This window comes from Thamnophis sirtalis, unplaced genomic scaffold (genome assembly GCF_051295495.1).
Source record: "Thamnophis sirtalis isolate CommonGarterSnake01/CBP01778 unplaced genomic scaffold, rThaSir2_p1.2 scaffold_13, whole genome shotgun sequence".
NCBI classification, from domain to species: Eukaryota; Metazoa; Chordata; class Lepidosauria; order Squamata; family Natricidae; genus Thamnophis; species Thamnophis sirtalis.
The window spans coordinates 2,377,731-2,400,925 of record NW_028261393.1 but is presented as its reverse complement, the minus strand read 5'-3'; the positions used below and the strand labels follow the sequence as shown (position 1 = coordinate 2,400,925).

At 48.3% G+C, this 23,195-nt stretch overlaps 1 protein-coding gene across 1 annotated transcript; it reads right to left on the bottom strand.

Moving 5' to 3' along the window:
• Window positions 1-3,318: 3,318 nt before the first annotated feature.
• On the bottom strand, window positions 3,319-21,862 carry ECH1 (enoyl-CoA hydratase 1). The gene is made up of 10 exons (XM_087728294.1): window positions 21,720-21,862; window positions 17,138-17,336; window positions 15,571-15,659; window positions 13,657-13,781; window positions 13,525-13,573; window positions 11,216-11,280; window positions 8,541-8,611; window positions 6,910-6,981; window positions 5,074-5,224; window positions 3,319-3,721 (listed from the first exon to the last, which is right to left on the bottom strand). The coding sequence occupies exons 1-10, from the start codon at window positions 21,763-21,765 to the stop codon at window positions 3,617-3,619; spliced, it is 972 nt and encodes a 323-aa protein (XP_087584420.1). The 5' UTR covers window positions 21,766-21,862; the 3' UTR covers window positions 3,319-3,616.
• Between the last annotated feature and the right edge of the window lie 1,333 nt (window positions 21,863-23,195).

The following is a 23,195-nucleotide window of genomic DNA, read 5'->3' as shown; positions in this document are numbered from 1 at the left end:
AAATCACAGGCTACAGGAATCAGGAGCACCATTCGGGTGACCCTGAGGACACAGATAAATCTCCAAGTGGCCTCAACGACTCTCTAAAAGGATGCAAATGACCAGCTCTTTGCAAGAAGCATAAATCCTTCCATTCCCCACCATCCAGTCCCGGTTGAAGAAGCTTCTGGGATGAGAAGCGAAAATGTCTTCGAAGAAAGAATAAGGAAGTCCTGTTGCCTCCTGAATAAAGCACCTTTGGCACAACCATGACTTGGAGGAATCTCTACAGACTTTTAGCTATACAATTTGGGATGAAAACCTTTGGAATGGTGTGGGAGCAGGAATGGATTCCCAGAGGGAAAAAATCACAGGCTACAGGAATCAGGAGCACCATTCGGGTGACCTTGAGGACACAGATAAATCTCCAAGTGGCCTCAACGACTCTCTAAAACAGTGTTTCTCAACCTTGGCAACTTGAAGATGTCTGGACTTCAAGTCCCAGAATTCCCCAGCCAGCATTCGCGTATAAACAATTCAGTGTGTAGGACAGTGTTTCTCAACCTTGGCAACTTGAAGATGTCCGGACTTCAACTCCCAGAATTCCCCAGCCAGCATTCGCGTATAAACAATTCAGTGTCTAGGACAGTGTTTCTCAACCTTGGCAACTTGAAGATGTCCGGACTTCAACTCCCAGAATTCCCCAGCCAGCATTCGCGTATAAACAATTCAGTGTCTAGGACAGTGTTTGTCAACCTTGTCAACTTGAAGATGTCCGGACTTCAAGTCCCAGAATTCCCCAGCCAGCATTCGCTGGCTGGGTAATTCTGGGACTTGAAGTCCAGACATCTTCAAGTTGACAAGGTTGACAAACACAGCTCTAAAAGGATGCAAATGACCAGCTTTTTGCAAGAAGCACAAATCCTTCCATTCCCCACCATCCAGTCCCGGTTGAAGAAGCTTCTGGGATGAGAAGCGAAAATGTCTTCGAAGAAAAAAATAAGGAAGCCCACTTGTCTCCTGAATAAAGCACCTTTGGGACATTTCTTCCGGAACTTTTACCAAGCAACAGCCATTTGGTGGGCACCAACAGCTGTGCCCTGCAAACCTCTGAGCCCTACCCAGTTTGTTAAGTCAGCCCCATAAAAACTCAAAACTGGGTTAGACTTAACGGGTGGCTTCTGTGGTTTGCAGAGGCCGAGGCAGGGAGCGGCGCTGGAGGGAGAGGTCAGCAAACAACTTTGTAGGGTTTAGAAGTGTCAAGGATACGCTTGACTAAACAAGGTGGACAGTTTTATGGAGTGTAACATGGGAGACAAGAGGGCTGGGCAGCTTGATGAACTGGGAGAGAGGGCAGGATGAGGCTGGGGCAGAGAAGTGAAGCCATAAAAAGACGCAACTACGCCCTGCCAGTTGGATTCTGGCCCACCTTTGTGCCCAGAGGACAGGAGGAGGAGGAGGAGGAGGAGGAGGAGGAGGTGGCGAGATGGAAGAAGATATCGCGAGCCTGTGTCCACCCCAGCTACAAAGCGCTTAATTTCTCCAATGCCCCCCCCCCCAGATTTCTCTTCAATTGAACTACAGGACCATTAAACTCTTGTATTTGTATTTGTATTTAATAGATTTATAGGCCGCCCAATCCCGAAAGGGTGGCACGACAAAACCGCGCTCGACTAAAGCGCGCCCGATTAAACCGCGTCGCTGACGTCATCAACAGGGCGACAACAGCCAGCTCGGAGAAAGAAGGGCGCTTTAAATAGCGCTTTGAAAGCAAGCCGATTCAAGTTAAGGTAAGGGTTAGGTTTAGGGTTAGGTTTAGGGTTAGGTTTAGGGTTAGGTTAAGGGTTAGGATTAGGTTTAGGGTTAGGTTAAGGGTTAGGGTTAGGTTTAGCGTTAGGTTTAGGGCTAGGTTAAGGGTTAGGTTTAGGTTTAGGGTTAGGTTAAGGGTTAGGGTTAGGTTTAGGTTTAGGTTTAGGGTTAGGTTAAGGGTTAGGGTTAGGTTTAGGGTTAGGTTAAGGGTTAGGGTTGGGTTAAGGGTTAGGGTTAGGTTAAGGGTTAGGGTTAGGTTTAGCGTTAGGTTTAGGGCTAGGTTAAGGGTTAGGTTTAGGTTTAGGTTTAGGGTTAGGTTAAGGGTTAGGGTTAGGTTTAGGGTTAGGTTAAGGGTTAGGGTTGGGTTAAGGGTTAGGGTTAGGTTTAGGGTTAGGTTAAGGGTTAGGATTAGGTTTAGGGTTAGGTTAAGGGTTAGATTTAGGGTTAGGTTAAGGGTTAGATTTAGGGTTAGGTTTAGGGTTAGGTTTAGGATTAGGTTTAGGGGGGTTAGGTTTAGGTTTAGGGGTTAATTTCAGGTTTAGCGTTTACAGCGTGCTTCTGTCTCCGCGCTGTTGCCGCCCTGTGATGACGTCAGCTACGCGGTTTCGTCGAGCGCGCTTTAGTCGAATGCGGTTTTGTGGTGGAACCATCCCGAAAGACTCCGGGCGGCTTTCAGCAAAGAACAAACCATTAAAAAAACAAAAGAGTTAAAAACAAAGGAGACAGATTAAAAACCTCATCATGCACCCAATCTGGTCGGGGCTGGACCTCAATCATGAGGTCAACAGCTCCGGGCCTGCCGGAATAGCCAGGTTTTGATAGCCTTTCAGAAGGCCATGAGAGTGGGCAGGGTCCGGATCTCTGGGGGTAGTTCATTCCAGTTCCACCACAAAACCGCGTTCGACTAAACCGCGCTCGACTAAACTGCGTAGCTGACGTCATCAACAGGGCGACAACAGCGCAGAGACAGAAGCACGCTGTAAATGCTAAACCTAAAATTAACCCCTAAACCTAAACCTATCCCCTCTAAACCTAATCCTAAACCTAACCCTAAACCTAACCCTTAACCTAAACTTAAACCTAACCCTTAACCTAACCCTAAACCTAATACTAACCCTAACCCTAACCCTAACCCTAAACCTAACCCTTAAGTTGAATCGGCTTGCTTTCAAAGCGCTATTTAAAGCGCCCTTCTTTCTCCGCGCTCACTGTTGTCGCCCTGTTGATGACATCAGCAACGCGGTTTAATTGGGTGCGGCTTAGTCGAGCGCGGTTTTGTCGTGTCATGGTTCATTCCATGGGGTCGGAGTGGCTACAGGCATTTACTCTGTTCTCCCAATCACAATTGTGCCCTCCCCCCATAGGTCTGGGCTCCATTCCTAAAGTTAGCCCCAAGCCCCAAAACCCCCATGTTTCCCTCCTGCTCTCTAATAAAGCAGCAGCAGGAGCAGATAAATGGCCACGAATTAGAATCGCTTTAGTCATAGGATGAAATAACTGTTGCAAAATAAAAAACCAAAACAGACCACATCGCATAACGAAAACAGGATTTAATCTTTGTTAAAAATCAGCTTTTTCGGCATCTACATTCATCTGCTCTTCTGCTGCTAACCTGCGTGCTTGAGGAAATACTCCCCCCCATTTAAAAAAAGGGGGGGGTTCTCGCTTCGCAGCACCCCAAAAGAAATCGGCAGGTGAGCCAGAAGGGAACAGGTAGGCGGTGGGTGATTCAAAGGCACTCCATGTTGCTGTCCTGCTTGGCCTCTGCAAAGCCACTGTGTGTGACCCCCCCCCCCTCATCTCCCCTTGCTTCGGGGCAAGTTGCCACCTACAGTTTCGAAAAGACCACCTCCTTGGGGGTCTTCTTCTCCATCGCAGCTTGGGCGGATTTGATGATGTCCTCCGTTTGAAGCATGCCCATATTCCAGGCGGCCTAAAGGGGAGTCAGAAGGCAGGGAGGAGTCAGAGGAAGTGACTTTCGCTTCCGTGCCCCAGAATCTCAAAAGCGGGAGGGACGCGTTCACCTCTCACCCGGGAAAACAGCCTCTTCCTGACTCCGCAAAGCCAGGGACAATCCAACATTAGAAATTACGTTTGGTCCGGACATTTTCCCCTTATAAACAAATGCCCAGGCAACGCCAGGTTATCAGCTAATAGAATAACATAGAAGATCAGAATGGAATGGAATGGGATAGAATAGGAAATAGAATAGGAAATAGAATAGAAAATTGAAAATAGAATAGAAAATAGAATAGGAAATAGAATAGGAAATAGAATAGAAAATAGAATAGGAAATAGAATAGGAAATAGAATAGGAAATAGAATGGGAAATAGAATAGGAAATAGAATAGGAAATAGAATAGGAAATAGAATAGGAAATAGAATAGAAATAGAATAGGAAATAGAATGGGAAACAGAATGGGAAATAGAATGGGAAATAGAATAGAATGGGAAATAGAATAGAAAACAGAATAGGAAATAGAATAGGAAATAATAGAATGGGAAATAGAATGGGAAATAGAATAGGAATGAAAGGAATAGGATAGGAATAGGATGGAATAGGATAGGACAGGAATAGGAATAGTATTGTGGCCCAGCAGGTGCCGTTGGAGCTACCACCAGACTCCGACAGCGAGGGGCCCTATGAGTCGGCTCTGGAGGATGTGGAGGACCCTGGACAGGGTTTCCGACTCCGAGCAGAGCGCACAGAGGCTGGTTGGCCACCAGGAGGCACCTGAGCCTTGGACCAGTGGGGAGGAGACAAGGGAGAGTGAGCCGGACGCCTGTAGTGAGTTGTTCCTGGATGCACGCCATCGAAGAGCTACTAGGTGTCAGGAACAATTACACAATTACAGGAGGTAATTGCGCTCAGCTGGTGGTCATTAGGCTCCTCTCCAGACTATAAAAAGGCTACTTGTGCACACGGCCCTCTTTGCAGAAGTCAACACAGAATCGAATGTCGGAGAACTTTGTATGAGCTTGGCAGGCTGGATTGCTGCCAAGCCTTATCTGTGTTTATTGCTGCCCAAGCTTGTCTGTGCTGGGTTGCTGTCAAGGACCTGTCTGTCTGTTAATTAAATGCTGTAATTTATCTCTGACTCAGAGTGTGCTTTGGTGTGGAACGAGGTGGGTCAGAATAGGATGGGATGGAATAGAACAGAAGAGCAGAGAAGGAAGGGACTAGAAGACCTCCGAGGTCTCTTCCAACTCTTGTTATTCCCAAACGCCCAAGGCCTTCCGATACGCAGTCCACCAGCTGCACGTATAAAGACGCCCACCACTCACCATGTATTTCAAGCCGTCGGGCACCGAGTGGTCTCTGGAGTAAACCAAGTTCATTTTTGTCCCCTGCACCGCGACCGGGCTCTTGCTGGCAATTTCGGTGGCCAAATCAAAGGCGCTCTGCAGCATCGTCTCGTGATCGCGGAACACCCGGCTGGGAAAGGAAGGCAGAGGGATTTCTGAGATTTTTGGGCGCTTCCTCCAGCCCAAGCCTTGGATTTGAGGGAAGAGTCGAGGTGGCGCAGTGGTTAAATGCAGCACTGCAGGCTACTGCTAGATCAGCAGTTCAGCGGTTCAAATCTCACCGGCTCAGGGTTGACTCAGCCTTCCATCCTTCCGAGGTGGGTAAAATGAGGACCCAGATTGTTGGGGGCAATATGCTGACTCTCTGTAAACCGCTTAGAGAGGGCTGAAAGCCCTATGAAGCGGTATATAAGTCTACTGCTATTGCTATTGCTAAGAGTCTAAATAAACTTTAAAGGCCCCCAGGCAGGGAAGGGCTGCCAATCCTCCTTTTCTTTCTCAGTCCGAGGGAAGTAGGAGAAAAAACTTAACTCTCTCGCTCAAGAATCTACTTTAGCTCATTGTTTCTGAAACTTGGCAACTTTTAAGAGGGATGGACTTCAACTCCCAGAATTTCCCAGCCAGCAAAGCTGGTGGAATTAATTCTATTTCTCCTGGTTACGGTTGTTGAGAAGATGATGGTGTTCGCTCAACTTTGCTTGGCCTTGAAAGCTAAGCCTGTTTAGTTCCTGGATGGGGAGAATAGCAATAGCAATAGCAGTTAGACTTATATAGCGCTTCATAGGGCTTTCAGCCCTCTCTAAGCGGTTTACAGAGTCAGCATATCGCCCCCACAGTCTGGGTCCTCATTTCACCCACCTCGGAAGGATGGAAGGCTGAGTCAACCTTGAGCCGGTGAGATTAGAACTGCTGAACTGCAGATAGCAGTCAGCTGAAGTGGCCTGCAGTACTGCACCCTAACCACTGCACCAAAAAACAGCCAGGAAATCTTCTACAGAAAAGACGGGGAATGCCAGACAATTGTGGGAGAATGAAAAGCACACAGCTCTGGGGGCGCCTCTGTGAAAACATCGAGAAAACATCGTGGCAGGAGGTGAGGATCTTTTGCAACTGGGCAAGGAAGACTCAAGATAATATTTAGGGTTTCATTTTTTTAAAAAGATGGGGGCTAACTAATTGGAAACTAATCACGGAGAGAATCAACCTGGAACTAAGAGCCGAGGTGGCGCAAGTGGTTAGAGTGCAGCACTGCAGGCCACTTCAGCTGACTGCTATCTGCAGTTCGGCGGTTCAAATCTCACCGGTTCAGGGTTGACTCAGCCTTCCATCCTTCCGAGGTGGGTGAAATGAGGACCCAGACTGTGGGGGCGATATGCTGACTCTGTAAACCGCTTAGAGAGGGCTGAAAGCCCTATGAAGCGGTATATAAGTCTAACTGCTATTGCTAACTAAGGAGAAATTTCCTGACAGTGAGAACAATTAATCAGTGGAATGACTTGCCTCCAGAAGTTTTGGCTGCTCCAACACTGGAAGTCTTTAAGAAGACGTTGGATAGCCATTTGTCTGAAGTGGTGGGTGTAGGGTTTCCTGCCTAAGCAAGGGGGTTGGACTAGAAGACCTCCAAGGCCCCTTCCAACTCCGCTATTCTGTTTCTGTTTCAATTTTATTCTATTGGAGAAGATATTTCCCAGTTTCCTGCCCCAACGAGATGGGAAAATCAGGGAGCTGGTTCTGACAAGGGGGCTCTCCGAGTGGGAACCACAAGACTGAGAAACATCCACAGCCCCCAGACTCGGGCTTCAAGGCAGAACCCACCTGACAAGGCCACAGCTCTCTGCTTCTGGAGCCATCAGTTTCCTGGCAGTGAAAGCCAGCTCGTTCACTAGGCTGGAAAGAGATGGTCAACAGTGGGTTAAAAGAGACCTCGGTCACATCTTAACGGAAAAAGAACTGGAGGGGAAAAAAAGAACTTTGTCAACTATATAGGTTGACAGCAGCAAGGCTACTGAATGCACAAAAATGGAGAGACACTTCGATTCCTAATGTAGATGAATGGTTGCAGAAGTTGATGGATGGCAAAATCGGCCACTTTGATTAAAGAGAAGAACATAAATACTTGTGTTTCCACACGGAAACCACTTCTGAACCTCCTGCTTTCGAAACCACTTCTGAACTTCGATCTTGGGATTTACCGATTGCTAAGAGCTTTGCAGAAATGGCTTGTTCATATTATGATGAAAAAGCAAAAAGTTACACGATCAGCAGCACTTAAAGAAAATATATACAAAATGTTTTATCGTTGGCATTTGTCACCAACAAGATTGGCTAAAATGTACCCAAACATGAAGCCGACCTGCTGGAAGTGTAAAAAAGGACAAGGGACTTATTATCACATATGATGGACCTGCCTGGAAACACAAAAATATTGGCCAAAAATTTGGAAATGGGTGCAAGAAATTACAGGGGAACAGATAAAATACAAACCCGAAATCTTTCTACTGGGAATAATCAAAGGGAAATATACAAAGAAAATTAAGTACATATTCAGACATCTGCTAACTACAGCTAGAATAGCATTTGCCCAATGCCGGAAATAAAATAATACCCCCTCGGACGAATCAGTGATTAAAAAAAACTTTGGATTGTGCAGAGATGAACAAATTAACACTGAAATTAAAAGATAAAGAAGAGTCGGAATATTATGAAATTTGGAACCATTGGTACAAATGGCTGCAAAACAAGAATAAAATTAATTAAGCCAAAAAAACTATATGTAAATATATATAGAACTGTGTATAAAGGTGTGTAAATATAGAAGCGAAATATTATATACATGTACAGGTATGTTGATGTAATGACTGTTAGGTGTTGTAGAAGGGGGGAAAAATATGCAAAAAAGGAAAATAAAAAGCAGAAAGTTGCGATTTGATGTTAACGCCTTATTTTACTGCAACAGAGTCGGATAGCGAATGCTTCTTTTTCTTTTTTCCTAATCCTTCTACACTTCTCTTCCCTCTCTTCCTCCCCACCTTCTTCCTGTTTACTTTTGCATTTTTTATATCTTGTAATATTTTATAACTCAATAAAAATGTTAAACCAGGGAGAACTGAGTCACAAGCAGGCAGGGTTTGTTTGGACAGAAGGAACCGCGGAGACTCGATTGTTTACCCATCCCCAGACTATATTTGGGGAATTGACCTCTGACCCCCACTTCCAGCACACCTAGCGGGCTTCCCTTGATGTGCTGAGGTGGCGGTTCATGGGGGGCTTCCAAAATACCCCAAATCTCAGATGCAGATCATCTGCGCAAATGATGGGCTCGATGTGCCTGGTTCTTTTAGGCCAGAGAAAAATTCCAACTGCCCCTTTCCAAAGTAGGGGAAGACACACTTCCTGTCCTGCAAAACCCGGAAGACGGCCGAGCCGACAGGAAGCGAAGGCCTCACCTCTGATTTCCAATGATACGTGGCAAACGCTGCAATGTACCAACGTCGGCTGCCAGCCCGACATCCACTTCCTGAAGAAAGGAGACACAAGGAGGTGGTGATTCCGTGACTCGTCAAAACCGCGCTCGACTAAGCCGCGCCCGATTAAACCGCGTCGCTGACGTCATCAACAGGGCGACAACAGCCAGCGCGGAGAAAGAAGGGCGCTTTAAATAGCGCTTTGAAAGCGAGCCGATTCAACTTAAGGTTTAGGGTTAGGTTAAGGGTTAGGTTTAGGGTTAAGGTTAGGGTTAGGGTTAGGGTTAGGTTTAGGGTTAGGTTAAGGGTTAGGTTTAGGGTTAGGTTAAGGGTTAGGGTTAGGGTTAGGTTTAGGGTTAGGATTAGGTTTAGGGTTAGGTTAAGGGTTAGGTTTAGGGTTAGGTTAAGGGTTAGGGTTAGGGTTAGGTTTAGGGTTAGGTTAAGGGTTAGGATTAGGTTTAGGGTTATGTTAAGGGTTATGTTAAGGGTTAGGTTTAGGGTTAGGGTTAGGGTTAGGGTTAGGGTTAGGTTTAGGGTTAGGTTTAGGGTTAGGTTTAGGGTTAGGTTTAGGGTTAGGTTTAGGGTTAGGTTAAGGGTTAGGATTAGGTTTAGGGTTAGGTTTAGGGTTAGGTTAAGGGTTAGGATTAGGTTAAGGGTTAGGGTTAGGGTTAGGTTTAGGGTTAGGTTAAGGGTTAGGATTAGGTTTAGGGTTATGTTAAGGGTTATGTTAAGGGTTAGGTTTAGGGTTAGGGTTAGGGTTAGGTTTAGGGTTAGGTTTAGGGTTAGGTTTAGGGTTAGGTTTAGGGTTAGGTTAAGGGTTAGGATTAGGTTTAGGGTTAGGTTTAGGTTTAGGTTTAGGTTTAGGTTTAGGTTTAGGATTAGGTTAAGGGTTAGGATTAGGTTTAGGGTTAGGTTTAGGGTTAGGGTTAGGGTTAGGTTTAGGGTTAGGTTTAGGGTTAGGTTAAGGGTTAGGTTTAGGGTTAGGTTTAGGGTTAGGGTTAGGTTTAGGGTTAGGGTTAGGGTTAGGTTTAGGGTTAGGTTTAGGGTTAGGTTAAGGGTTAGGTTTAGGTTTAGGGTTAGGGTTAGGTTTAGGGTTAGGTTAAGGGTTAGGTTTAGGTTTAGGGTTAGGGTTAGGGTTAGGTTAAGGGTTAGGATTAGGTTAAGGGTTAGGTTTAGGGTTAGGTTTAGGGGGGTTAGGTTTAGGTTTAGGTTTAGGGGTTAATTTTAGGTTTAGCGTTTACAGCGTGCTTCTGTCTCCGCACTGTTGTCACCCTGTTGATGATGTCAGCTACGCGGTTTAGTCGAACGCGGTTTTGTGGTGGAACCGATGATTCATCCGCTTTTTACTCCCAAGGGTGATGTGGGCACCCACCCCGGCCCTTATAATACCCAGGGGTCACTTTGCAATGCCAGCCCAAAGGGTGAAATCGGCTGTTTTTCCCATCTGAATAAACCCGTATCTGGCAAGCCTGTGGCCTGGAATAAACATAAGAGCCAAGGTGGCGCAGTGGTTAAATGCAGCACTGCAGGCTACTGCTAGATCAGCAGGTCAGCGGTTCAAATCTCACCGGCTCAGGGTTGACTCAGCCTTCCATCCTTCCGAGGTGGGTAAAATGAGGACCCAGATTGTTGTTGGGGGCAATATGCTGACTCTCTGTAAACCGCTTAGAGAGGGCTGAAAGGCCTATGAAGCGGTATATAAGTCTACTGCTATTGCTATTGCTAAACATACGTGTATTCATGTATGTTCTTTGTGTGTACGAGAAGAAAAAGACAAGAGACCGAGGAAGGGAATACAGCAGATTGGGCAAACCGGCAGTAGCAGCGGCAGGAGGCTTTGCCTCCCTGCCCGGACGCTTCTGTCCATGCGCATTCTTCTGAATGCGCAGAAGCATTGTGCACGCACAACAGCGCACCAGTAGGAAGGAATTTGGAGACCCAGCAGTCTTTTGAGTTACCGCTCATTTCGGGACGATTCGAAGTTACAATGGAGTAAGGGAGTTATGACCCATTTTTCAGACTTGGCCTCATCCTCCTCCCCCTCCCCATCATGTGATCAACATTCAGACGCTTGGCAACTGCTTCATACTTATGACCGTCGTTGGGTCCCCAAGGTCACGTGATCCCCTTTTACGACCTTCTAACGAGCTAAGACGACGGGGAATCCAGATTCACTTAACGACTGGGTTACTAGCTTATCAACCGCAGGGACTCCCTTAACAACGTAGGCAAGAAAGGTCGTCAAATAGCAATAGCAATAGCAGTTAGACTTATATACCGCTTCATAGGGCTTTCAGCCCTCTCTAAGCGGTTTACAGAGAGTCAGCATATTGCCCCCAACAACAATCCGGGTCCTCATTTCACCCACCTCGGAAGGATGGAAGGCTGAGTAAACCCTGAGCCGGTGAGATTTGAACCGCTGAACTAGCAGTCAGCTGACGTGGCTGCAGTACTGCACTCTATCCACTGCGCCACCTCGGCTCTACCCACCTCTGGGCCGCAACTCGCTTAACCAATGTCTCACTTAAGAACAGAGATGTTGGGCTCAGCTGTGGTCCCAAGTTGAGGACCGGCTGTATATCTGGTGCCTTGTTAGCGTCATTGGTGCTTATCAACCAGACGTTTCTAGGGTAAAACTGTGTCTGGGGCAAACCCACCTTCACCTGGAACCAAGCGTCTTGTGTGCAGTAGCGAATATCGCAGGCCGAGATGAGATCCACACCTGGGAAGGAACAAGAGCCAGAGTTTGTTTTCCACTTTTCTATCCCCTCTTTCTCCACCCCCCCCAGCAACACAAGGCGAAGGAGGGGCCAGGCTCAGGGCCCACCCAGCCCACCTTCCAGGAAGATCCCGCATCACCTGTCCTCTGCCTACCCCCAGGGACTCAAGTGCGGCGACAGGTTGGAAGAAGACTCAGTAGCCCATAATGCTGCAGCATCAAAATGGCCCGAGTTGCAGGGCATTCGCCATTTTGGGAAACTGCTTTTAAACAGCCGAGGTTCATAGCAATAGCAATAGCAGTCAGACTTATATACCGCTTCATAGGGCTTCCAGCCCTCTCTAAGTGGTTTACAGAGTCAGCATATCGCCCCCAACAACAATCTGGGTCCTCATTTCACCCACCTCGGAAGGATGGGAGGCTGAGTCAACCTTGAGCCGGTGAGATTAGAACCGCTGAACTGCAGATAGCAGTCAGCTGAAGTGGCCTGCAGTACTGCACTCTAACCACTGCGCCACCTCGGCTCATGACGAAGGAGGCGGCAGGGGTGAAATTCAGCAGGTTCTGGAAAACCGGCAGCGGAAATTTTGAGTAGTTCGGAGAACCGGCAAATGCCACCTGTGGCTGGCCCCGCCCCCATCTATTCTCTGCCTCCCGAGCCCCAGCTGATTGGGAGGGAATTGGGATTTTGCAGTATCCTTCCCCTGCCATGCCCACCAAGCCACGGCCACAGAATTGGCAGTAAAAAAAAAATTTGAATTTCACCCCTGGGGTATCTAAGAGCGTTCCTTTCTTCCGTGAGCAGGAAAAATAAAACACCTCTTAAAACCCCACATCCCCGATGCGTCAGCCAGGAAAAAAAAAACCAACATCCTTCTCCTTCCAGAATTCCAATTTTACTCATAGATTAAATAAGAGCAGAATTCCAGCCAGGCCGACACTAAAATCACACAAACATTCCTAGGCCTGGCAAAGAGATAACAAGATGAGGCTTTATATTCTTCCCAACAAGGATAATTGTAGTTTTTTCCCCATTTTTCATCTCTCTCTATATGCTACGCCATAGTGGCTCATAATTATACTTATATAGTTTCCCATTTGAGGTTGAGATATAGACTCCTAGATATTTAACCTTTTAAAATATTTCACATCCTGTCATTCCTTCTAATTCTTCCCTTTGATTCATATTTTTAACTAGTATCTTTGTTTTCCCTAAATTTATTTTAAATCCAGACACTTGGCCATCTTGATTAATCATATTCATGTTTTAAAAAGGCGCAAGGTTAAGAAACACTGAATTATGGAGCCAGTTTAAGACCTGCACCACTTGTGCAAAGCAAGATCCTACTGTTTAGCTCCTGGAATTCAAACGGTGCAGAATCTGGAGTTGGGCCGATTCCGCAGCCCCGTGACCCGTCAAAACCGCGCTCGACTAAACCGCGCTCGACTAAGCTGCGTGGCTGACGTCATCAACAGGGCGACAACAGCCAGCGCGGAGAAAGAAGGGCGCTTTAAATAGCGCTTTGAAAGCAAGCCGATTCAACTTAAGGTAAGGGTTAGGTTTAGGGTTAGGTTAAGGGTTATGATTAGGTTTAGGGTTAGGTTAAGGGTTAGGATTAGGTTTAGGGTTAGGTTAAGGGTTAGGATTAGGTTTAGGGTTAGGGTTAGGGTTAGGTTAAGGGTTAGGATTAGGGTTAGGGTTAGGGTTAGGTTAAGGGTTAGGTTTAGGGTTAGGATTAGGTTTAGGGTTAGGTTAAGGGTTAGGATTAGGTTTAGGGTTAGGTTAAGGGTTAGGATTAGGTTTAGGGTTAGGTTAAGGGTTAGGATTAGGTTTAGGGTTAGGGTTAGGTTAAGGGTTAGGATTAGGGTTAGGGTTAGGGTTAGGTTAAGGGTTAGGTTTAGGGTTAGGATTAGGTTTAGGGTTAGGTTAAGGGTTAGGATTAGGTTTAGGGTTAGGGTTAGGATTAGGTTTAGGGTTAGGTTTAGGATTAGGTTTAGGATTAGGTTTAGGGGGGTTAGGTTTAGGTTTAGGGGTTAATTTTAGGTTTAGGGTTTACAGCGTGCTTCTGTCTCCGCGCTGTTGTCGCCCTGTTGATGACGTCAGCGACGCGGTTTAGTCGGGCGCGGTTCAGTCGAGCGCGGTTTTGTCGGTGAACCCCGCAGCCCACCTCTGCAGCCCAATCCCAGGAACTGAAGCCACTTGAAGTTCCAGGTTCAGACACGCCCTGACTGAGGTAGGGGGCTCACCTCCTCCGATGCAGGCCCCGTGGACGGCCGCAATGATGGGCTTGGGACACTGCAAAGCAGAGAGGACAGTAAGTCCCGGTGGAAGCGGTTTTCTGGCACACCGGCCCAACCCCAGCCCCTCAACCCAGGCACCTTCTCCAGGACCGTGAAGGACTCTTGGTAGTCACGGATCTGCTTGTGGATGTTCCAAGCCTTCCGAGCCACGTCGTCACCTCCTGCCATCAGAAAAACGCTGCCCATCTCCATGAGGTCGATGCCTGTGGAGGGGCAGGGATGGAGAACAACAGGAGTGGCTCTATGTTGTGGCCCACCAGCGGCCAGTGGAGCTGGCGGCAGATTCGGACAGTGGGGAGGTTGGGGAGGAAGATGGGCCAGTCCTGGAGTCTGGGGAAGGCTCGGATGAGGGCTCTGTGTCGGAGGCAGAGAGGGGGCCAGGGCCGTCCGACAGTTATCAGCTGCCTTCGGAGTCGGACATCAGTGGGGCAGAAGAACAGCTGGAGCCTGTTCCCAGTGTGCACATGCGCAGAGTGACCAGACAAAGGGAACAGCTTAAGAACAAGGGTCGACTTGGGAGTAAGGCCACAGGTGGATGATGAATGGCCCCTCCCAGAGGAAATAAAAGAGGAGCGAAAGGGGAGTGGAGTTTGCAGGAGACCATTAGTTCTCTTCATTGGTTCGTGACTCTCCGAGATTCCTTGCCAAGATTTGCAGATATCGGGCCTGGCAGCTCTCCAAGCCAGATAAGGTCTGTGACTGTAAATCCTCCCAAGCCAGATAAGGTCTGTGACTGTAAATCCTCCCTTGAAAGACTTTGCTGGATGTGAATGCGCAGAATCCACAATCAATTAATAAAAGGGACAAGGAGTTTGCTTCATGCTCTCGGGAAGCCTCGGTCAGAACACTCTAGCCTTCTAGCTCAATCATTGAACACCTGCCTATTCACACTCTAAGCCATGTTTACCTGGCCGCCCTCAGCTAATTAAGCCCCCGTGGACTGCGTTATTTGTTAAATGCATTCCTCAACTCCCCCAAACGAGGCTGCAAAACTTTGGGACCTATCTGGGAGATCATTGGGCCCTGGAAGTTTCTCCAAAGCTGGTGGGACCAAATTTTGCATCCAATTTTGCTACTTATCGGAGTCACTCAGCAGCACAAGCAAAATTGTGACTGTATCTTGCAGGTGTTATTAAAGTACTCACACATTTCTCCTTAAAACTTGGGATTGCCTTCCCCACCCTCTCTCTTTAAACTTTGGAAAGAATCCCTAAACGTGATTTGCAGTATAAACTGTAACTTCCCAATACGCAAAACTGAGTCGAAGGATCACTTAAGAGTGATTGTGTAAATTGAATTCTTTTTGGTTCAAATGTTTTATTTTCATTTTTCATTTTCATTTCATACAGTCACATATATACTGTGCATGATTGGGGCCGTATAACATTGGGCAATAAACACAGCCATCCTTGTACTCCCCAAAATACAAAACCAATATATCACTTCAGCCCTCCATACACCCTTTCTTTCTCCCCCCTCCAACTTTCCTTTCTCCCCTCCAACATTCCCCTCTCCTACTTGTGTAAATTGAATTCTGATAGCATTTAAAGTTTGATCTGAAACGGCTAGGGCAGTGTTTCTCAACCTTGGCAACTTGAAGATGTCCGGACTTCAACTCCCAGAATTCCCCAGCCAGCATTCGCTGGCTGGGGAATTCTGGGAGTTGAAGTCCGGACATCTTCAAGTTGCCAAGGTTGAGAAACACTGGTCTAGGGGGATTCTCAGCCCTCCAGGTCAACGGCTGCCCCAATGGTGCTTTTATTTTCAACTGGACTTTCTGGTTCTTTCTTCTGAAGGCGCTTCGCTTCTCATCCGAGAAGCTTCTTCAGCTCCGACGGGATGGTGGGGAAGCGAAGGATTCATTCTCCTTGCAGAGAGAAATCTTTTCCAAGAGAAAGACCCCAAGAGGTGTACCCCAGGGAGCTCCTTGCTAGATTTTCCTGATCTTAAGGAGGAGGGCTCGCTCGGATGTAACGCCTCCGTCCTTCTTACCTGAAGTGAACATTTTCCCAGCTCCCGAGATCACCACTGCATGGCATTCAGAGTCCTGCGCAATCTTGTTGAAGCACTCCACCATCTCTCTATGACAAGAGGAGAGCACGTCGGACTGAGAACCTTGGAGGTAGAAGGCTGGCTTAGATTTTTCACAAATACAGACTTACGGCCGCAACATTTCTGTTGCCGAGTGAGAAATCTGTTAGGAGAGTTTTTGCCCCGTCGTACGGCTTTCGTGAAGCGAATTGCCACGCTTGTAAAATTAGTCATGGCAGCTACTGAGGATTTAATAGCTGCCAGCTGATGTAAGGTTGTAAGCTGTAAACCGGAAGCTGATGCAATGAGGAGGATTCAGCAATATAGGTATCACCAGTTTAAGGCTCTGATGGGGTCCACACAAGTCATTTCCCTTTTAAGAGGTGTCTATATATAGGTGGCCATTAGAGGGCGTTTCTTTCTCGTCGTGTATCTCGTTTCTCTCCTTGTATCCGTAGCTGAGTGATAAGGGATTTTTCTACCATATGTATATCTGTATATATGTACTGTATATATGAACCACTATTAATTGTCTAAAAGCTCTGTGTGCTGTGTTGTGCTCCTGGGCTTATCTCATATAATAGTCAGGCTGCCAAAACTCTGACATTGTTGTTAAGTGAATCTGGCCTCCCTGTTGACTTTGAAGGTCGCAAAAAGGGGATCACGTAACGCCGGGGACACGGCGACCGTCATAAATATGAACCAATGGTGAAGCATCCGAATGTCAATCACCATGGGGATGATGCTGCATGGTCGTAAGGGTGAAAAACAGCCATAAATCACTTTTTTCAGTGCCTCTGTAAGTTCGAACGGTCACTAGGTGAATTGTTGTAAATCGAGGACTACCTGGACTTGAAACAGTGTAGTGACCAAAGGCGTTTATCTGGGACACTGAAGGCCCAGGACCAATGGGGCAGAGCAATCGTGCCTTAGTCTTCCCCGATTAATCCTCATTAAAAAAAAAGAAGTACCACCACAGGTAGTCCTCACTGAGTACAGTTCATTTAGTGACCAAAGTTACAACGGCAGTGAAAAAAGGGACTTACGAGCATTTTTCACACTTACGACCATCGCAGCACCCGCGTGGTCACATGATTTACATTCGGATGCTTGACTGATTCATATGACTGATTCCTATTTATGACGGTTGCAGCGTCCCGGGGTCATGTGATCAATCTTTGCGACCTTCTGACAAGCACAGTCAACGGGTAAGCCGGATTCACTTAATGACCGTGTCACTAACTTAACCACCCGCAGGGATTCCCTGAACCCCTGCGGCAAGCAAAGTCACCAAATGGGATCGACCTCACGTCACCCATTTCTCGCTTAGCAACATAAAATTCCGGGCTCCATTACGGTCGTAAGTCGAGGACCCCCTGTGTCTCATTTTCGGGTTGGCTACTCCCGAGCACGATAAGGATGGCGGGTTAAAAGCCAAGCCAGACGCCTCCGAGGCTTCTCCCGCAGTGCCTCCCTCTGTCCCGGGAGACTCCCGTCAGCGGCGCAACGAAATCCGATTTCCCGTTACCTCCAAAAGGCGACATTCATGGCGTTCCTTTTCTCCGGCCGGTTGAGCTCTACGTGCAGCACTTTCTCGCGGACTCGTTCCAACTTCAAGGTCTCGTAGGCGGGCAAGGAATTAGGCGGCGGCTGTTGCTGCTGCTGCTGCTGCGGCTTTGAGGCCATGATTCTGAAGCCGCGGCAGGAAGCAGGATGAATGGAGAGATCTGGGAAGATAGCAATAGCAATAGCAGTTAGACTTATATACCGCTTCATAGGGCTTTCAGCCCTCTCTAAGTGGTTTACAGAGTCAGCATATCGCCCCCAACAATCCGGGTCCTCATTTCACCCACCTCGGAAGGATGGAAGGCTGAGTAAACCCTGAGCCGGTGAGATTAGAACCGCTGAACTGCAAATAACAGTCAGTTGTAGTGGCCTTCAGTACTGCACCCTAACCACTGCACCACCTCGGCTGCAGTGGCGGGGGGGGGGAATGGACAGTGGGTGAATGGACGGTGAAAAAAGCAACCGAGGGCCGAGCTTCCTCGAAGGAATCCACCTGTGCTCAGGTGCAAACTCCATGCGTGCAGGCAGAACGGTGGGGTCAGGTTGAGTTCTGGATGCCCAATAAACCAGTGTCACCTAGACTGGGGGGGGGGTGTCTCCAACCTTGGCAACTTTACGACTTGCGGGCTTTGCTGGCTGAGGAATTCTGGGTGTCAGCCTCTGCTTTGCTGTTGCTTCGACTGCCATGAAACGGGGAGGGAGGGCATGGTATTTGGGAGGGGTTACTCGTTGTGCTGGAGGAAGGTTCTGGAGTTCAGCTGCCTGTCGGACTACGCCTGCGTAGGAGATTCCCGCCAGGACTAACGGCACCGACATTCCATCTTCGTGATGCCTTTTGAAGTTATCTCACACCTGACACTTGAGAGAATTATGATTGGACTGTAACTGTGATGCCAAGGGGTGGGGAATGAGCTATTCTATATATCAATTGCTTTCGCGCCTAAATAATCAGACTTCGCTATGCTATGCCTTTAATCATTTATAATTAGTAAAAGTACACTTGATTTCTACTCATGGAGTCTCGTGGTCTTTCTTTCCTAATTATCTAATGGAGAGGTGCTGACACTGGGAGTTAAAGTCCAGAAGTCGTAAAGTTGCCAAGGTTGGAGACCCCCCCCAATCTAGTGCGAGAATGAGGAGCAAAGCTGGCCTGAGGAATTCTGGGAGTTGAAGTCCAGAAGTCGTAAAGTTGCCAAGGTTGGAGACCCCCTTATAGTGCAAGGGGCAGAGGAACCCTTTCATAACTTGTGGACTTCAACTCCCAGAATTCCAGAGCCAGCCATGCTTGCTGATGGGTTTAAAAAACACACACCCGCACACACAGAACTTGCTGGCTGGCTCAGGAATCCTGGGAGTTGAAGTCCACAAGTCAGAAAAGGGCCCTTGATCTAGCGGGACCTCTGGAAAGGACTCGCTCCAGAGATCCAGGGGCTTAAAATCCCGTGTCCTTCGGGAAGCTCCTTCCTGAGGACTTGGCTCTCCTCCCAGGCTCTGGCTCAGGATGATGGTTGAGCTTAAAATGGATGGATGGATGTTTCGTTTATATCGTCGTCCCTGGGAGCCTCCCGACTTCCTTTCTACTGCTGGATTATTCAACGCCTGGGGATAATTAAGACTTAGGCAACCTCTAAATCTCGGTTTCTCAACCTTGGCAAGTTTGAAGATCGCTGAAGTTGAGAAACATGGATTTACAGGTTTGGCATCTTCTACCTGCCGAAGGTGAGAATCAGGGCTCTCTACTTGTATCGCAAACCAACAAAATAACTCTCTGGTGAGTCCAGTGGGGCTGAAACCCTGAAATGCGGGAGGCCTGACTTACCGTATTTTTTGGAGTATAACCTTTTTCCCCCAAAAAAGAGGGTGAAAATATGGGTTATGTCTTATACACTAAATACAGCATTTTTGGCCTTCCGAACCCCCCCCCCTTTGTAAAAATGGACGTGCAGAAGCTTTGGGAGGCTTGCAAAGTGCTCCGGGGGCCTCAGGAGAGTAGAAATGGGCAAAAAAACGGGCTGGTTTTGCCTGTTTTTGCCCACCACACCCCCTCTGCCAGCCCCCAGGAGCACTCTACCAGCCTCCCAAAGCTTCTGCATGCCCCCCCTTCTTTTTTTTGTGTGCAAAAAACGAGGCCTGCAGAGTTAAAAAAAACTTTTTAAAAAAATTACCTCTTCAAAATCGTGGTGCATCTTATACTCCGAAAAATACGGTATGTCGTAGTCATATGAAGACCCCACCTCCCTGCCCCCAAGCCTTGATTCTACCTAAGCCCCTCTTCCCCCCCCTCCCCCCTGCTCAGCCACAGAAAATCCCTGGGAGATTTCCAAGAATCCTAAAGCCTTAAGATTCTTCCCCGCAGGAGCACGAGGGACCTACATGCAGGGAGTCCTCGAGTTACGACCACAATTGAGTCCCAAAATTTATGCCAAGCGAAACAGTTGAGCGAATTTTGCTAAGCGGAACAGTTGCGAAGTGAATTTATTTTATTTTTTTTGCCCCGTTTTGCAACTTTTCTTGCCACTGCTGTTTGGTGAATGCCCTGCCGTTGGTAAATGAGTCCCACGGCTGTTGTTCAATGAATCTGGATTCCTCCATTGATTTTGCTGGTCAGAAAGTGACCCCCGGGGACATTGCGACTGTCATAAATACGAGAAAGTTGCCAAGCATCTGAATTTGGATCGTGTGTGTGTGGATGCCGCAACAGTCTTCCATGGGGAAAAAATCACGTCTCTTCTGTCTGTGATGTTGTAACTTTGAACGGTCACTAAATGAACTGTTGTAAGTCAAGGACTAGCTGTACCTTTTCTGTTCTCCTCAAGACACATTGCTGTGGCCGGGACACCCCAAAGGAGAGATGGGACCACATCTAGAAACCAAAGAACTCTTCGGGAAAGTTCCTGCACAAGGGATTGGGCTGAAGAGCCGAGGTGGCGCAGTGGTTAGGGTGCAGTACTGCAGGCCACTTCAGCTGACTGTTATCTGCAGTTCGGCGGTTCTAATCTCACCGGCTCAAAGGTTGACTCAGCCTTCCGTCCTTCCGAGGTGGGTAAAATGAGGACCCGGATTGTTGTTGGGGGTGATATGCTGACTCTGTAAACCGCTTAGAGAGGGCTGAAAGCCCTATGAAGCGGTATATAAGTCTAACTGCTATTGCTATTGCAAACCTCGCTGAGGAGGAGGAGGGAAGAGGCTTTTTCCCTGCAGAATAAGAAGAGTTTCTGGCAAAGGAGGAGATCCCAGGGAAGGGCAGACCCTGATGGCTCTTAAGCCCACCCACTCGCATTCACAGCCTCCCTCCCTTCGCAGGCGCCCATGCACTTTTTTTTTCCCTGGGAAAACATCCTGCCTGTCCTGTTCCATGTTGCAATTCCACCACAGGCAAAGGAGATAAAAAGAGCAGCCTGAATCCCCAAAAGGGAGAGAAGCTGCAGGTTGCACGTAGGCAGAAAAAAAAAATATGGGGGTGGGAAGAAGAGCAGGGCGGGGCAGCAATGGAAGCAGGAAGGGGCAGAAGGGGGCGGGGTGGGCATCAGCTCCAAAAAGGCTGCAAATTCAGAGGGGTTCAAACAGCAAGGTCAGCTAGTCCTCGACCTACGACTTACAACCCCAACACTTCCGTTGCTAAGCGAGGCATTTGTTAAAGGGAGTTCCGCCCTGTTTTCCGAGGCACCGTCGTTAAGCGAAACCTTTCACCACCATCGTTAAGCAAATCACTGATTTGCTGATTCAGTCAGTCACACGGTCGTTGGAAGTGAATCCAGATGCCTCATTCGACTTCGCTCGTCAGAAAGTCGCCAAAAAGGGGAATCGCCTGACCCCGGGAGACTGCGACCGTCATAAAGAGGAGCCAAGGGTCTGAAGGTTGACCGCGGGGGGGAAAGCCGCAACGGTCAAACGTCTTTAAAAGAGCGATATCCCTTTGTTTTTCAGGTGCTGGAAAACGGTCACTAAACGAATGGTTGTAAGTCGAGGACTACCTGGAGAGAGGAGGACCCTCTCCTGGGAATTCCTGGGAGGGGGGGGCTCAAAGACACCTGCTGGGGATTTTGGGGGGGGCGTGGGGAGGGGGGGGCAGAAGGAGCCAGCCAACATGGCTTGCAGAGAAGGTAAGGGAGGACCCCCCCCCCTGCCCACTGCCCCACTTCCAGAAGCTGCAAACCCCTGGCAAGCTGTTGGAGCAAGCTGGCTTCTCCCTGGCCGGCTGAGGATGATGGGCACTGAGGTCCAAGGCCTTGGGAGGCTGAGTTGGGGTGAGGAGGGGGGAGAGGAGCAGGGAGGGGTTGGGGGGGGGGTCAGCAAGAGCAGTGTTTTTCAACCTTGGCAACTTGAAGATGTCTGGACTTCAACTCCCAGAATTCCCCAGCCAGCGTTCGCTGGCTGGGGAATTCTGGGAGTTGAAGTCCAGACATCTTCAAGTTGCCAAGGTTGAAAAACACTGAGCAAGAGAAGCGAGGGGGGGAAGCAATGGGACCCCCCCGGGGGTGGGAGAAGGGTCTGAAAGCGCAGGAAAGGAGCCGGGAGGGACCGGGGAGAACAAGCCCACTCACGCCTCCGAAGCAGCCCCCCGAGGACCCCCGACGCCGCCACCGCCATGGCTCTCGGCTCTCCTACCGCAGGCGAGGGCAGAGGGACGGGCGCCACCAGTGAGCGGCTGCGGCTAGACGGGCTCCGTTCTCCTCTCCGCGAGGAGGCGCCGCTTCCGCGCTCCGCCTCTGTAGCCGGATAGGGAAGGAGCCGCTCCTCCTCGGCCGCCCCCTCGTGGCCGAAAGTGGGAAAGCCGCGTCCGCAGACTTCTGTCAAGCGTGGCTGGCAGGGAGGCTGCTGGGAGTTGTAGTCCCATTATTATTATTTTTAAAAAGCAAGTGATGCAGAGACCCCCCCACCTCCTATCCCATGAACCTCAGCGATTTTAAGATGGGTGGCCTTCAACTCCCAGAATTCCCTTATCTCAGAAGGCTGGAAATTATTTTTCGATCTAAAAATGGCTTAAATCTAACCCAAAAAACTGGAAGCTCCATGGAGGAAAATAATCTTCCCCTGTAAAAAAAGGCCTTTAGACTAGTGGTTCCCAAACTTGGCAACTTTAAGACTTGTGGACTTCAACTCCCAGAATTCTCCATCTAGCTCTTCTGGCTGGAGAATTCTGGGAGTTGAAGTCCACAAGTCTTAAAGTTGCCAAGTTTGGGAACCACTCTGCTTTAGACAAAACTTCCACTCATGCAAAAATGTTAAAAAGTCCAAAAACGGCAGCCAGAGACACACAACCACACCCTTCCTCTTTGGAAGCATTTTTACCCTCTTCCCCCTTGGCATAAGCATTGGCAGCTCTCAGCCATTCAGTTTTTTTTTGCCATTCCCAAAATGTTTTAAATGCTGGTTTTGAAGGAAGTCATTGTAGGGTGTGTGTTTTTTTTTAAAATAAAGGTAGCAAAGGTGCTCGGCCTTACATTCCGTGGAGATTCTCCGTCATCCAGGCCAGGGTGGTCTCAAAAGGTGCTTTTTTCAGGAGGCAACTGGACTTATAGACATAACCCTAGCTCAGTGGTTCCCAAACTCGGCAACTTTAAGACTTGTGGACTTCAACTCCCAGAATTCTCCAGCCAGCTCTGCAGAGCTGGCTGGAGAATTCTGGGAGTTGAAGTCCACAAGTCTTAAAGTGGCCAAGTTTGAAGACCCCTGATTTTTAGAGCTACAGGGGGTGCCTCAAGTCAATGACGAAGGCTCATCAGGGTTCTACATTGGACGCAAACTGAGGGAGGAGACCAACCTGAAACCTGACAGGGATAGGCTTTCCTAAGACAGAAGCTCAATCGGTTGAACTTCTGCCTGCTAAATAACACCCCCCCCCCAACCTCCCAAAGGCATTAAAAGGAGGAATGCAGAAAACGAGCTGGCTGGAGAATTCTGGGAGTTTGAAGTCCACAAGTCTTAAAGTTGCCAAGTTTAGGAACCACTGCCCTAGCCCTATCCGGTCAGAGCTGAAGAAGCTTCTTGGATGAGAAGTGAAACACCTTCAGAGAAAA

Coding starts and splice junctions, on each gene's coding strand:
- ECH1 (XM_087728294.1), bottom strand. CDS start 21,765: ATGGCGGTGGCGGCGTCGGGGGTCCTCGGGGGGCTGCTTCGGAGGC. Junction 15,660..17,137: donor ATGAATGTCGCCTTTTGGAG/GTAACGGGAAAT, acceptor CTCTTGTCATAG/AGAGATGGTGGAGTGCTTCA. Junction 13,782..15,570: donor TGGGAAAATGTTCACTTCAG/GTAAGAAGGACG, acceptor GCCCCTCCACAG/GCATCGACCTCATGGAGATG.